The sequence below is a fragment of the Heliconius melpomene genome, chromosome 20 (genome assembly GCF_056956725.1).
Source record: "Heliconius melpomene rosina isolate 202511_hmr_F chromosome 20, ASM5695672v1, whole genome shotgun sequence".
Lineage (NCBI taxonomy): Eukaryota > Metazoa > Arthropoda > Insecta > Lepidoptera > Nymphalidae > Heliconius > Heliconius melpomene.
Window position 1 is genome coordinate 13,348,253 of NC_140408.1, and position 16,842 is coordinate 13,365,094.

The 16,842-nt window shown below is 35.5% G+C and overlaps 1 protein-coding gene across 3 annotated transcripts in view; it reads right to left on the minus strand.

The window, feature by feature from the left end:
- LOC146528100 (putative fatty acyl-CoA reductase CG5065) overlaps positions 1–16,842 on the minus strand; it is a 32,329-nt gene that overhangs the window by 4,140 nt on the left and 11,347 nt on the right. For 2 of the 3 annotated variants that reach the window (XM_085204334.1, XM_085204332.1), the window contains exons 2-11: positions 11,058–11,241; positions 10,774–10,890; positions 9,738–9,860; positions 9,212–9,337; positions 4,965–5,118; positions 4,586–4,687; positions 1,659–1,851; positions 1,120–1,226; positions 583–715; positions 193–450 (exon numbers count right to left, since the gene is read on the minus strand). In XM_085204334.1, the coding sequence (XP_085060460.1) occupies positions 193–450; positions 583–715; positions 1,120–1,226; positions 1,659–1,851; positions 4,586–4,687; positions 4,965–5,118; positions 9,212–9,337; positions 9,738–9,860; positions 10,774–10,890; positions 11,058–11,171 (1,427 nt within the window). In that variant the 5' untranslated portion in view covers positions 11,172–11,241. Of the gene's footprint in view, positions 1–192; positions 451–582; positions 716–1,119; positions 1,227–1,658; positions 1,852–4,585; positions 4,688–4,964; positions 5,119–9,211; positions 9,338–9,737; positions 9,861–10,773; positions 10,891–11,057; positions 11,242–12,696; positions 12,857–16,842 lie in introns of those variants that run through there. The other variant, XM_085204331.1, reaches the window with a different exon arrangement.

Sequence of the window (16,842 nt, forward strand, 5' to 3'; positions counted from 1 at the left end):
ATTAAGTTAAGTAAGTACTCTATAATTTACTAAACATTACCACTATATTTGATAAAAAAATGTGCGTTGAGCTACCTTTAAAGAATAACAAGATAAATCTACTAAAAGTACAAGCATTTTACCTCAAGGCTACTATAAAACAAAATAATACTAAAAATTTTATACCTTCATTATTTTGGGATAAAAACTCACCTCCGCAGTAACTTCCTGGACCTGGGCAATGTTTCTGGACTCTCCTTGAACAGAAACCTCCTTATTCCCAACACGTAGGACTCTATATAGGCGTCCCAGTTTATATTCGTCACGTCAAAGTCAAATGTTTGTCTGTCTTCGGGCGATAGGTACGTACATAGCTCCTGAACATTATCATCGGCGAATGCCCATTGACGTGTCGTGAAATACTCTAGACATGCCGAAGCTTTTTCCAGTTTGTTTTGCACTCGCATCATCCTGTTAAAAGAGAATATTTGCTTATTATTTATGTTTTTAGGGATAGGGAAGGAAAAGGGAACCTAGTGTTAAGAGTGGTATTGTGATCCTAACAGAAAATAGGAAAAAAGATCAATATAACGCCACACTCACATAGGCTTATTCCCAGACAACTTGGAGACGAGGTCGATGAAGACGGCCGGAGCTCTGTGCTGGAGGAGAGACAGAGTGTTGTGTTTCAAACGGTTGCTAGTGATGTCACCGCCGGGGTACCACACTACTTCACCTGGAAGTGAGAATTACAACACTATAATAATTATAACAAATAAGATTTTTCATATATTTTTATATGCGTGTTGTTTGAGTTAGATTGGCTGACGATATAAGCCTATAGCTAGTGATACTCCAAGCTTGGTTGTCATGCCTTTTTTTTTTTACGAGATTAGCTCATACCCCATACTCGTGGTCTCTTGAGGACTTAGACTTGACTCGTGGACTTGGTTGACTTGAGGTGGCGGTGCACTTAATCTTAATTAGATCGCTTGGACGATCTCCAAGAGACACGGGTTCAAATTTCTTTACGTTCAAATTTTAAATATCTTTTCTAAAAGAGTAGGAATAGAATAATATACCATCATTTTCTCCCAACTTTCCTCACAAAATAAAAATATCTGAATATATAAGACTCACTAAAAGGATGTTTTCTCATATATTTGAAGCTGGTTTTGACGAAGCGCTGCCACGTGATCGGGTTCTGCTGTCCGGTGCAGCAGTTGTACACTACCACACCGTCACCTCTGGAAGCATTTAATTATATTTGTTTTATTTGAATTCTTAAATTGTCAATAAGGCCTATTGTCGTCGTACCATAAGCGTGTGACAGGTTGTGCGTTCTATTCATACTCGGGGCAATGAAATGTTTTAATTTCCTCGTTCTGGTAATGATGCAAAGCTCTGCATTGAGTTTCGCAATGCCTTCAGAATTCGGCGGAAAGTGGAGAACGGAAGTGTCTTAATGAGAACGGAGTGTTTTATGTGTGATTATGAGTTCGATGTCCAATCGGGGAGTTAAGTTCGCCACATGCCTCATATTTTTTATTTTATTTCCTTATTTTTTTATTTAAATTTTACATACAAATGTTGTGTTATTATACAATCTCGAGAGCACGGATACTATTATTTCTCCGCTAATCCTTAAAAATGAAAAAAACACTCTAAACTAAACCTACCGTCTCAAATGAGTCCGCCAAGCGCACACAATCATCAAATTGATGACTGTATCGACGGGAACCAAATCCGCTACCCTCGTGCCGGTGCCGAGCATCGTGCGGAACACGCCCTTGCCGACCGCCGCTATTATACCGTTGGGGCCGTTCCAGTTGTCCACCCATCCTTTGACAGGCTCCCGGACAGAAGATAGTACTGATAAAGGAATAAAAATTTAGAAAGTTAAAATAATCAATATACATATGAGATAGGTAAAAAAATTATAGAGATATTTTTTTAGCTTTTTGCGTAGTGAGTAAGATAAAAAAAGAAAATATTTTCATTTTCCCGCTCCGATGTCTCGATGTCGAATAATTAGGCGAAAAGTGGGGAAAGGAGTGTCTTAACACTAGATTGTCTCTGCCTATCTCGCTATATGCGGGATACAGCGTGAAGTTACAAACAATACAATTTTCTAATCCATTGTCAACGGTGTTTATATATTTTAACCTTTTACAAACAAACTAATGTGTTGATAAATATATCTGAGGAATTCAAGAATAGAATACAATAGTTTCAATTTTCATAATATCATTGATACAATTGTTCATTATTTATTGTTTTGTCTCTAATAATTGAGTGAGGGAAAAAAAAGGGCAACGGAGTGTCTTAACACAACATTCCTTCTTCCTAGTATCTGGAAGAAAGTTTTCGCTTTCTGCGTCATCGTCAACGAGAGTAAAATGTCATTCAAGATGATAATAATTATTATTTTAGGCCTGAGGCCAGTCGTGGGGCATGGGCACAAGTGTGAGACGCGACTATTTGTGGGTTCGATCCCCACTCGAGGAAATGAAATATTTATTTAAATTTATATTTTCATTTCTTTGATCTAGTATCGAGGCAAAGCGCGGCATTGAACTCCGCCACTCAATGGAAAATGGGGAACTAGGTTTCCTCTGCCTACTCTCCTGTGCGGGGTGCGGGATGCGGGATGCAGCGTGAAGCTAATTTAATATATTTTTTAATTAGTTATTTTATAGGTAAGCTTAAAAATACCTTTTATAATCTTATCGTATCGATTAAAACTGCAAACTCGTCATAATCGAGATATCGTCCGTGTAATTTTCGTTATCTGTGTGCACTTTGTCGCGTGACACAGACACAGATGACAGCTGATAAATCATGCTTTTACGATAATATTGGACGAATAATTATGTTATTGTGTCAATGTTTATCTTTAGCAAAAAAGATAAATAAAAAGAATACCTGAATTACTTTAAACGGATATTTTTTTCTCAAGCTTTACACTGTATTTCGCTCACAGCTGGGGAGGCAGAGGGAACCTAGTATTAAATCATCCATCCATGTTCCGACGAATTCCGGAAGTATTGCGTCTGTCGTCTGTGCTTTGATATCAGAGTGAAGAAATTAACATATTAAATATTTCATTTCTTCGAGTGGAAATCGAACTCACTAAACTCACTCAACATGGGTATGGGTGAGAAAAACGGACTGACCTAAGACGAGGGTCCCCCTGCTTTTCCTGCTATAGGTATGCGAGATACATTGAGAAGCTTTGAAAAATACGACAAAAATCGAACCAACAAACCAATAAACCATACAAGTCATATTTATCAATAATCGGCTTAAGACCACTTAAAGTGTAATGATAAACAATGATAAGAATCGTATGACACACTATTATATCACTTGAATTCTTAATACTTTTTAATGATTCATAAATATATAAAAATATCAATTAGAAGAATATCATTTTATCGAAATTCAAATGCAATGACGTAATTTCAATTTCCGCTTCAGTCAATATTTCGGTAAACTGTTTTTGTTGGAGAAAAATATCGCATTCTTTTACGTATGGATCACAGAATGAAGAATATATGGGACTAGTCGTCGCCCGCATCGTTATTTTCGACTTTGAGACGTAAAATGGCAAAATCTCTTTTTTCCCCGTTACCGATGGATTTGTGAGAAATCCTCTCTTAGTTCTCTCTACACTTCCCAACCACTCCCCAATCAATTTCCAACTTTCTAACTCGTGCATTGTCTATCAGTGAAGTCAGTCAGTATCGGAAGATATTTTTTATATTATATATAGAATTATATAAGATACGTATATTTTTGCTAAGAGTGCTAAGATTCAAGGTATTGTAGGGAACCTGTCTAAGGTTCTCTAGGTTCCCACTGTCTACTCTGCTATGCGGTAAAGAGAGTGAAGCTGATTATTTCAATTGTTTCTATAACCAGCAGAAAAATTACTAGCTATAATAAAGAAAAAAGTCCAATAAAAACTACAGACGTCAAAAGTCCACCGTGTTTATATTTCATAAAAAAAACCCCATTGCCATTGCCACCTGATATCACAAGACAGTGTAAATTGATAAGGAATTAAATATTACATTATCAATAGCTTATTAATTACATTAGCTGTATTATCTTATACAATATATTTTTAAGTTTTAAGAAACGTCTGCTATTCTATAATCGCCAGTTTTAGATATATTAAAATTTTGCAAGTAATAAATAATATTAATAATACGTGGAGCAAAAACTTTGTTTTCAAGGCCGTCGTAGCGTTACGACGCGACGGTTGTTATTATTGTTTATTAATATTTTCATTTCTTCGCTCTGGCACCATGGCAAAAGCCAGGCGTTCAATTGTGCCAATCAACACGCAATTCCTAGAATAATTCGGCGGGAAGTGGAGAACGGAGTGTCTTAACACTAGGTTCCCTCTACCAACCGTGCTGCATGGAGAATACAGCTTGAAGTTGATATAATATGATTTAAAACCTTGTACACCTTTTTACGGAAATGTGGGGTAGTATGAGATTTGGCATAATTATATTTTATATAGAGAAGTAAGAATTTGCCTCCCAAAAATACTTCCACATTTCTACCATATCCCTACTGAAATCTACCAACTCACCGATAGACGGTCTGACGATGGCCACAGGAAGGTTCCCACATTCCTTGATGAGCATGTCCTCTGCTAACGCCTTCGTGAATGTATACGTATTGGGTCTGTCGCCTGTAAGTTAGAGGTAGTAGGTTTATATTCAAAGCTATTTATACTAGAATAATATTAATGTGAGAAATAAATCCTTTTTTTTTAAATTAAGCATCTCATTAAACTAGTGAAACATTTATTGTTTTCAAAAATGTTTAAATTATAAATCTTACTCGCAGTTCAATTATACTACTACTTTGCGGCTAAATTAAGATATCCCGTGTTAGAAGGCGGAACTTAACGCCATTTATTGTCTTACCTTGCCCTTTTTCTAAATATAATGCAACTTCGAACTTACCAACTAAGTCCGGTGTGATTCTATCGACCAGGTCATCTGGCAGCGTCTGTACCAGCGTCACCACGTGCTCAGGATGGGCGGGCGGCGCGTACACCGTCTCCTCTACGCGTTCCCTCTCGCAGTTGCAGTATGCCGTGGACACGTGGACCAGAGCCTGTTGAGAGATTTTTTCTTAGATTAGAATCTTTTTATATCAATCATAGTAGAGGAAAGTCACTTAATAAATACTAGGACCTCCCGGAGGGCATGTATGAAGAGGTTGATGACAGTGGATGTGGAGAAAGAGTCTCTCACTACTTCTGATAGGGATAAAGCGTGAAGCTAAAAAAATAATATTTTTGAAAAGAATAAAACTATTTTCAAAAACTGATTTAATTTTTATGAGAATTAAATATTACCACCGCTGAAGTATGATGAACCAAAAAAAAAGGATCATAAAATTAATTAAATATTATTGACGATGTAATCACGTAACAAACAAACAAACAATCAAACAGTCAAATTTAGAACCGAAGAAAATTTGAAGAAACAATGTAAAAGAAATAAGTTACAAGATAAGGATATACAGACGTCATATGACATTTTCATAGAATATTAGGAGCCTCTAGAAAAAGTCATTCTCTACAAAACTCTTGGAATCCTCTCTTAGCGCTTCCCCCTAACATTTCGCACTCTACATATAAGCCGAATTTCAGCGTTCTACGCTGCTTTGTTCCGGCTCTCCATTGTATGTCATTCAGTCAGTAACGAAAGTGTTTTACATATATAAATAAAATAATAATAAAAATTAAAAAAATGCTTAAGTCCTTTCTGGGATTAGCGTGCACAACGCACATGCAAACGGGCAAACGCACAAAAAGTTTAAAATAATTGTTTTGGGAAATAACTATTTCGTTGATAATTTTCTCATGTATCATCCATGTACAGACAGCAATGAGTTATAATATCATTATTATACCTATATCTAGAATAAAATTATCGTTTACATATTTATAACGTTTAAACAAAAGAAGCATACTTATTAAAGTTCAACAATACAAAAGATTGTATTATATTTTTCTTTACAAAGCCATTCTATTCGTTTATTTTTAGTTTTTTTTTTTTTCATTTTTTTTAGTTTTTTTTAATTATAGTTATTATTCATAAACAATGTAACAGAATGGAACATCGCCTTCCCATCGTATAAATGATTTACGATTTTTTTGATTTATAATTTTTTTATTAGAGACTGTTATACAACTTATTTATTAAATTTATAAAGTGTATACTATGATATAAAAAGTAACATTACTAAATTGAAGCCTTCATTGTGCAGTGTTACTGCGGAATAATAGATTACTTTCATTTCCTCGCTCTGGTTCTTCTGGTAACAAGACAGAACGCGGCGTTAAGCTCCGTCACTTGGGCAGAAAACGAAGAACGGAGGTGTGTATACTAATACTAGGTTCCCCCTTGCCTTCCCTGCTATGCTATATATGGGGAACAGCGTAAAATTTAAAAAAAGGCAATTCATATTTAAATTGCTCTATGCTTATGAGAAACGTAGAGACTTAGATGTCTAGACAACAATTTAATTATGTGAGAATGATACCAGCATACTGGCATTTCAAGCATTTCACATTATTAATCATCTTTCAAAACGATATATATACCAATATTATAAAGTTAAAGTATTTGTATGTTTAAACGCGTTAATCTCCTAAACTACTGATACGAATTGTAAAATTATTTTAGTGATAGATGGTCCGGTCCATTTTTCTACTAGGGCTGTAGATTCCGGTCAGAGCATCAAGCATTCTATGAATCTAACTTTTCTAATTCAAGTTATTTTTTAGATTTGATCCAATGACAGTCATCAGAGGTCAGAGGCCTGTCGTGGCGCCGGGCACAAGAGCCTATAGACGACAGATTGAGGGTTCGATATCCAATTGAGGAAATGAATTCTACGAATCATGAAGTCTAATGAATGAATTCGATACTAATAATAAAATTGTAACGGACCGGTGTATGTATATGGAAGATATATAATAAAAAAGATATTGATGGTATTTTATGGTATGGTATGGTAGAACATTGTGAAATTTTAAAGAATGTTGTTCGACAAAATTGCTAAAATAATTCTTTTATTGAATTCACTGACGCTTTAGGTACTTTAATATAAGTATAGGTTTTTATAGAATTATATTATAATTAAATAAGGAAAGTAATGCAGATTAGTAAATTATTAATTACGTAATTCAAGCGGGCGAAGCCGCGAGCAGGTCGTATTAATATTTTTATTTCTTCCTTCTTGAAACGAGGCAAAGACTGAAATTCAACACGCATTTTCTCAAAACTTTAAGAAAAATGCAAAAATAAATCGAACTTTCCATTTAACTTCTTTAAAGTCCTGCAAAGTTACTAGTGCCTACAGTATAAAATGTAAAAATTAAAGAAGCTCGCTTTCTCCAAAGCAATCCTCTATTCATGGAAAAAGTAAGAAAACCCACGCCCTCCATTAGAAACGGTAAATACCTAGTCGCTGAACGAAAGATGACCCAGAACTTAAACACTACATCACATTATGGAATTAGGTCGTGCCTTCGTTTTATATGACGATGTTTTAAAACGCAATACAAGAAAGACAGAAATGAACATATATTTATTACTAGCTCTCACATGCGGCTTCGCCCGCTTGGTCAAATGGAAATAAATAATAGTTGAGTATGACACATGACACATTTTAAATGGCCGAGGTACAGAAAAAAATAATTTGAACCTTCGAACCTTCTTGAGGTTAGAACGTTCGTAACCAAACAAATTTTTGGACTTTATAATGTTATTAAAGATACTAAAATTTTATTAAAAAAATATTAAATCTAAAGAAACAATCAGTTAATAGTCCATTTACTTAAAGATATACCTAATGCTTGGATATCTAAAAGGAGCCGATTTATTTTAATCTTTCATTTTTAGAGCTTCTACAAATGGCAGAGTAGGCAGAGAGTAAGCCTAGTGTTAACACTCCGTTTCTCCCGCACCACCCAACCACCGAGACATTACGTGTTGAATGACGGTACTCATCGCGCTTTGTCTTGTTACTAGCGCGAGAAAGCAAAAATAATAATTTCTCCGAGTGGAAATCGAAGCCACGACCGTTACAACCTCAATACCAGTCTTAGACTAGTTTTAAATGTGAGAAAAGTAAGAAAAATTGTGAAGAAAGAACAAAAAAGTAGTAGAGATGCCCGTCGAATGAATATTTTATGTGTCGTTACAAAACTTCAGTTTCCGGGTCGAGGCGCTGCGTTACTCAGGCACAGGTGCTGTTACATTATTATTATTATTTTCTTCAGGTTTTTTTAGATAAAACATTCTTTTTGTATATAATGATAATAAAATATAATTTATTTTTAGCTTCACGCTGTAACCTGCACATAGCAGGATAAGCAGAGGGAACCTGGGAACCTAGTATACGCTTTCGTTTCCCACTGTCCACTGATTTCTGGAATCATTGTACGTGAGCAGAGGAACTCAACGCCGCGCTTTGCCTTGTTACTACGAGTAGAGCGAAGAATTGAAAATATTAAATATTTCATTTCCTCGAGCGGGAATCGAACCTGCAACCAGTCGTGTTACAGTCACACGTCGCACCGCTGCGCCACGACGGCCTCAAAAATGGATACTATTATAAATAAAATATATTTTTTAAATCAAACGTCAGTTTCTAATGTACGGTCAAACACACATACATACAAACATAAACATGAGTTGCGACGACATTGAACGACTTAACTAAAGACAGTTAGACTTCAGCATGGCGAATTTTATATAATAAACATTGATTATGTAAAGCAACAATTCTTGCACGTATCCTTAATAAATAGATTATTATATATTTTCTATAATCTATGCTAATATTATAAAGTGGATGAGTTTGTGGCTTGAATTCAATAATCTCAGGAACTTCTGGTTCTGGAACTGAACTGGAAAAAAAACTTGTGTTGGATAGCCTATGTATTCATGAAGGATATAAGCAATTTTTTTTAGCTTCACACGGAGATAACAGGGTATATGGAAATATAGTGTTAAAACACTCCGTTCCTATTAAGATATTTCCGTTCTCTATTCTCCGCAGAGTTCTGGAGACATGGTGTCCTGAGTGGCGAGTGACCAAAAAATGTGTGATACTCTTAATATAGTTATGTTTCATTATGTTCAAATGTGTAATAATGGTGAAAATCAAAGATTTCTTTTACAGCACTCACCTCCAAGCCCAGCATACGATGACAAAGCTGCACCAGCTGCTGCGTGCCCAGCATGTTTATTGTGACCGATAGTTTCAATTTCTCATCGAACTTCACCGTCGCCGCCGAATGGAATACAACCGATACCTGATGAAAAATATATATTTTTATATATTTGCTGTCATACATGTTATATTTGCTACTTAGAGAATTTAGTAATAGGACACTCAATTCTTCATTTTTTTTAGAAATATATGGTATGGGGATCATCATGTTACAAAAGTTGACAAACTTAACTTTGCGCTTGTGTGTACACATTTGAAATGAACAAAATGAGACGAAAAAGATTTTTTATATAATATTGTATTTAAGTTCTATATTTTTTAAGTGGAACACGCTTAGGAAAGAAAAATAATATAAAAAATAAAATATACTTTTAAGAAAAGGTAAACAAAATTGCTTATACGTTTTCTATAAAAGTAAAAATAAAGAGTATTAGTATATATTGGGTTGAGCAAATTTCGAACTCTCTACCAGCGCTCCTCACCTTTTGACACAGCATGGCCTGGTCTGGGGGACTGATGCCTAGTTCAGGTTCAGTTATATCGCCAACTATTGGTATGATCTTGTTTAGTTCCTGAGGCCGTTCTTTCCTTAATGTCTCGAAGAGCTGTTGGGATAAAAATGTTGTATGATATGTACATACATTCATATATAAATGTGGATTCTCATATATTAAAAACTGCTAAACCGATATTGATAGAACTTAAACTGTTTTCTAAATAGGAATGAAGATGTACCTACTTGATTAATTAGGAATCGTTCCAATCTGACTTTTAGTTCCATTACTTTTGTAAGTATGTTATCTAAGCTCAACAATATCAAACATAAGTACATGTCAAACTAATAACCTCTATTTTTGAAATTGGTTAAAAAAATATATATTTTGAAAGCCACATGCCACTGGTAATGTTAAGAAAATCGATGAATGTTAGAGTCATAAAAAATCCACTTAGCGTCGGCAATCACGCGACCTTTTTTTTCTAGTTAAGTACAAAACTATAACTTTCTACGATTGTAAAACTACAACTAAAGTTTCACGCTTCCCCTAGAGAAGCGTAAGTGGGGGACACTAAATGTTAAAACACTCTGCTTCCCATTTCTTGCCGAATTTAAGGATATTAGGGCGCGCTGAGCGGCGGAATTTAACGCCGCGCTTTGCCTCGATACCAAATCGAAAAAATGAAAATATTAAATATTTCATTTAGTTGCGTGGGGATCGAACCCATAATCTGTCGTCTTTCCACTTACACGACGTGCCCCTGCGCGGCGAGTTGCGTAGACTAGTTTTTTAAAGCTCAAAAGTTTATTTGATTGTACGCGCTAACCTCAGGAACTACCGGTTGAATTGAAAAAATATTTTAGTCTATTTATCGAGGAACACTCTAGGCTGTAGCCTCCTGAACCTGCTTTCACATTTGCCTCGGGCACTTAAAATGTGTCATGTGTCATATACTGTAAGTTGCATGCGGGCGAAGCCGCAGGAAAAAAGTCTGATTTAAAAAAAAATATTTCAAGCTTACCGGAGATTGTGTTAGTTCGGTGAGACGGGAGGCGACATCCTGACCACGCTTCGGCCTCATCAACAAATATATTTTTTTGATCTTTGGACAACTTCTTAATAGTTTTTCGACTAACACCTAAGGAACAAATTTTTCTTAGTAAAAATATTTATTCTTTCAGCTCCAAGCTGTATCCCGCATATAGCAGGGTAACTAGGGGGACCATAATGTTAAACCACGCACCATTAATTTAACTAATCTAATTCTTAGAACAAAGGATGGTTATTATCATAAAATGGCCTCACCTTCCCCATGAACCCGGTACCACCTGTAACAAACACGGACTTGTCGGCGTAGAACTCCGCCACTGGGGTGTAGTCTTGGTTGGGGCCAAAATGGCCACTAAGGCACGATGCCATCTCGATGCTTATGTCAACTCACAAACGAACTGTCATCAGATTTCCTATTATTTCATCTTCATGGCTGGTTCTGGAACAATATGAAACAAATTAATATTTTTTAGCTTCACGCTACATCCCGCATTTAGCGGGGTAGAAAGAGGAAGCTTATGTTTAAGATACTCAGTTCCCCACTTTCACTTTGAAAGAGGTATTTAAAAGGCGATGTCTGATTTATATAGGTTGACTGAGATTTTTCTTAGCAATAATAAAATTCTTATATTAAAAGAAGTTTCTCTGATTAAGTTAAATAAACAGGGTTACTTAATGATAATTGGTCAGGAAGATGCACGAATATTTAATACTATCCTCGCACATTGCAAAATAGGCAGAGAGAAACTGAAAACCTAGTGTTAAAACACTCCGTTTCTCATTGAGACACTTCCGTTCCCTACTCTCCGGTTAATTATTCAAGCAATGCGTGTTGAGTGGTGGAACTCAAACCGAAGTAAATATAAATGTTGAGTAATTCACTTCCTCTATATGTGACCTCTGTTAGTGGGTATTGAACCCACAACTGACGCGTTTGTACAGTCACATGCGTGCCACTGCGCCATAATGTCCTAAAAACTCATTTTAATATGAAGTTTCTGATATCCAACTTGTAGGTACTTTGCCTAATGGAAGGGTTCGTTCAAAGTGCTATAAATATTTATTACCAAATGGAATTAATATGTTCAATTTTGTAAACACAAATTTAATAGATTCATTTAGCTGTTATATATTTTTTTGCCATTGTGCATATAACAGGATAGGCAGTGAGAACCCAAATACCTAATAAATCACTAACATGAGGCTGTTCTGGCGCAGGAGCACAAGCGTGCAACTATAAACGCGACGGTTATAGGTTCGAGACATATTTGGGGAATGAAATATTTTGTTCTGTTAACGAGGCGAAGCGCGGCGTTGAGTTCCGCATATGTAATGCCTCCAGAATAATGGGGAACGGAAGTGTCTTAACAGGATTGGATTGTCCTAACACTAGATTCTCAGTTTTCCTTTGCCTACCATGTTACGTGCGGGATAAAGAAAAATGATCTAGTAAAAATGTTTATGAAGTAGAATCTACATTCACTTTTATTAAAAATCGTTCATGCTACAATTAGGTTATACATTATTTTTTGATTACGTCAAAATTGGTATGAGAACAACGTATAGCGTAATATATTATAGAGAAGAATATTATAGAGAAATTCTTCTATAACTCTGCTATACAAATTACAGAAATTGATTATTTGACAACACAGAATATTAATTACACAATTATTTTATAATAATTCTATCAATTATTGAACAAACTTAACATCTTAATGAAATGCTAACAATAAATATATTTTAACTCAATAATTCTGATTTTGATAAGAACTAACCAAAAACTTATTAAAAATATTTATAGGAAATTCACACAGATTAGAAATTTTCGAGTTACATCACTTATGTATATAGATGCTATATGAACTTCTAAACATAGAAAAACGTCCCATACCTTACACAAAAATATATTATCTCACTTCACTACTATATGTCTACCTATATATACACAACACGATATGAAACCTATATTACTAGCAAAGTTACATCGAAAACTGCGCTTGCTCTAGACAACATTGCGGGCGGCACTAATAAAATTATCTTTCTCCATTGATAAAATGACACACTGACATACACTTCATTGCATAACCTAGATTGTCATGTGTCGCTTCAGAATTTACCGGCCAGCCTTAAAGAGATTATATATTTATATGGGGATGATCAGGTTTTTCGGTATGTAAAAAAGTAAACAGAGTAAAGTTTCGCGGAGTGTTAAGATACTCCTGGAAACCTGTCAGGGTAGGCAGAGGCAACGTAGAGTTAAGACGCTAAGTTTCGTACAAACTTTTAGTTTTTTTTATCTTTACGCTGTATTCCGCACATAGCTGTGCTAACGAATGGAAGTTAAGGTAGCTAGTGTTCAGACACTTCGTTCCCATTAAGACACCTTCACAATTTCCGCCGAATTCTGGGCATTGAGTGTAGTTTGAGATAAAGGGTTACAATATCAAATATTTTATTTTGTCGAGTGGGAATTGAACCTACTACTTGTTGCGCCACGACAGACCTCAGTGCATATGCATAATGAGTTCCACATCATCAGACAGACTTTCTAAAACATTTATCTTGGACTTGTCTTGTGTAAATATGATTTTTTAATATTTTCGATCTATGATACTGTAAACACGACAGCTTTGGGTTCGATTCCCACCCGAAGGAATGAATCAATTTTGTTTTCTCGCTATTTAAGAAGACAAAGCTCAGCGTGAGGAACGGAGTGCCTTAACACTACGTTCCCGCTATTTATATTGCTATATGTGGGTAATATATAACGCCTGCCTAGATTAAGGATGCTTCCCACGCGGACCAGTGGATTTGAAGCAACGTTATAAATACTTTAGTCATAGCTTAGGATGAATACTTAGTGGAAGCGTAACTATATGCGACTTATTATTTTTAAATGAACATTGCTTGACGCGTTATACAGCAGATTTAGTCAGAGTCCAGAGGAATACCTATTACCTAAGACACTTAAGTCTAACTGGAATCACAATGTTTGTTTGTTCGATTCCTATTCGGAAGATTTTTAGTTTTTTGCATGAAGCAGGTCATTTAGTGAAACAAAGACGTAAATGCATAAAAATACTAGTTAAAGATGTCAATGTAAGCGGAAAGACTTTGAGATTAACAAGCTTTAATTGCGACTCCTTTTATTCAAATATAAATTAAAAAAAGTGCAACGTGCAAATACGTCATTATTGCACCAAATTCTAGCTTAATACTAGCTTCCACTACTGCACCAGCATAATATAACAAAACGACTAAATCTAATTTACACGTTGCTAGGATTACAAGTTGCAGTGTTGCTATGTTGTAGGGACCTGCACCGACATACATACATACATATGTTGGTTACATAATATATATTATAGCATTACTGTCGACGCGTGCCCTACTTACAATGCCTACGAGTACATACCTACCTGGTTTTCATATTAGTTTTTGATTTTTTTTGTTATTGGAGAATGTGGGAGAGTGACAGCGTCTGTATAAACCGTAAAGGCTCGTGGGTTCGATTTCGACTCGTTTCGAAAAGTTCCAATCGGCAACAACCGTCTTCCTAAACGTTCTAATTAAAAACATCACAAAAATATATTTTTTTTTAATATTATGTGGTGCATATATTTAATCATATTAAAATATAGCATGATAAGATCTGAAATTTTGCCTTTTCAGTAACTTTTTGGGAAGAGAAGTGTCTTCTTGGTAGCTGAGTGTCTGAAAGCCTCTGCCCTACCTCTGCTTACCTACCCCTATGTAGTATACAAAAAATATCTTAAATATATATAGGTTCTAATTCCCGACACGCTTCATAATTTGTATCGTTATTCATAATTTAATATTACTGCTAATAAATAAACCTGTAACAATCTTATCCGTACACTCCTTTACTGATAAGGACCGAGATAATGGACGATAAAGGTAAAGATAAAGGAAAAGTTTAAACCTAAAATTAACATATAAAATTTCGTTATTATATAATAGATAAATTTCATAAAAACGGCCATCGTGGTCTGAATATTAACGCGATGATTGTGAATTTGACTCTACGTCGCTTCGAGATCACTAAGCAACTGGGCAGAGGAAAGCTGGAAATCTAGAGTTAAGACACTCCGTTTCTCTCTTTATGCCTCATAATCAGAGCGAAGAAAATGAAAATGTTAAATGGGAATCGAACTCACAACCGTCGCGTGTCATAGTAATTTAACATAATATAGAATTCCGCCCCTCCACATGCAATGGCTCCAAAATTCGACAGAAAGTGGGGAACGGAGTGTCTTAACACTAGGTTCCCTCTGCCTATCCTGCTGTGTGGGGGACACAGTATTTAAAGATTTTATGAATTCAAGACTTTAATGAACTTACGTCATAATTAGATCACTTTTAATTTGAGGCTAAGTAATGAGAGTAATGGAGACATAATTGAGGTTTGGGCTGTTATTTATCTATGGGGCCGTCGTTGCTTGGTGGGTGTCATCGTCTGGCTGTAAATGTGATGGTTATCGAATCCTTCCTCGGTTGAGAGTTTATTTTTAAATTATTTTTATATCCCCGCTTTGCAAGACAAACCGCGGCGTTGAATTGCATCTCTCACGCAATATCACGAAAACTGAGCAGAAATTGAGGAATTAGGTTCCTTTACAGGGTAGGTACCCTGCCATAGATATGCGAGAAGCGTGAAGATATAAATAATAATATAATAATATACTTTTTTTTAAATACTAAACCTATTTACTATTCCTGCTAGACATTCTGTTTCTATTAAGAAACGCGACAGGTTGGGGGTTTGATGCCCACTCGAGTCCGTTCCTTCCACCAACCAGAAGTAGAAGAAGAAGAAGTCATTGACCAGATCGGAAAAATGAATATAATAAATTTCTCCAAGTTGGCTTAGAAGATTATGAACCTACAACCTTTGGACTTACAGTCTGATGCAGCTTTGCTAAGCCATGACGGCCTATAATTTCTCGTATATATGACATTTATTATATGTACTACAGAAAATTCTGTAAGATATCCATGCTATTTGTATTAGATGCTGATAAGATATATGACACACGTGATGTGTCTATGACATCACGTGCGAAGATAGCGGGTTCGATTACACTGAGCATAAATAGATTATAACTTCTATTTATTTTTAATTTTCATTACTAATAAAGGTAAAAATAACAATAAATATAAATATTTACTAAACATAAATAGGTGATACATACATAGATACTTTCGTTCACCACTTTCCGCCATATTCTGAAGGCATTGCGTGTTGTGTTGCGGAACTCAACGCCGCGCTTTGCCAGATAATATAAAACCAATTCATTACACTGAATGAGAATCGAACCCACAACCATCGCGTTTACAGCCAGTCCCTACACCACTGCGCCACGACTACCTCAATAATAAGTGAAAATAAGAAAAGCTGATAATTGGGCAGATGTATGCAAAATTTTAACATTTTAACAAGTGTATGTCCGCTATTTTGTGCCAATGGCCGACCCTGACCCCGATATCGATCGCAGAGAAAGTCCACGAGCCAGTGCGTTAGAGCTTTTACTTAGATAGCTCATCTGAGAAACAAAGATGAAGCATATTCTATGTACATATTAAACAAAACAAAAGGCGCTAAGGCACTAACGTGTTAAATTGTAAATGGCTGCGGGTTCGATTCCCACTTGAGGGATTAAATATTAATATTGTTAGAAATAATGACCATAGAGGATATATAAGGAAATATATTAATATTATTTATTAATATTTTTAGTTCTTCGCTCTGATATCAAGGCAAAAGCGTGGATTTGCTCCACAGTACACCCAATGCCTTGATAATCCGGCGGACATTGAGAAGGAAATGTCTTGATGTACAAAGAAATATAGATGAAATAACTGATAAAAACAATGCCTAATGTATGCCTAAATCTAGTTTATCATGAGATAACCGTATGTGAATAAATACAAGAATCGTTGGGTGTGAAAGGTATTTCAGTTCTCACTTATCAGGCTGTTAAATCAGCTTCGCGCTGTATCGCGCACAGCAGGATAG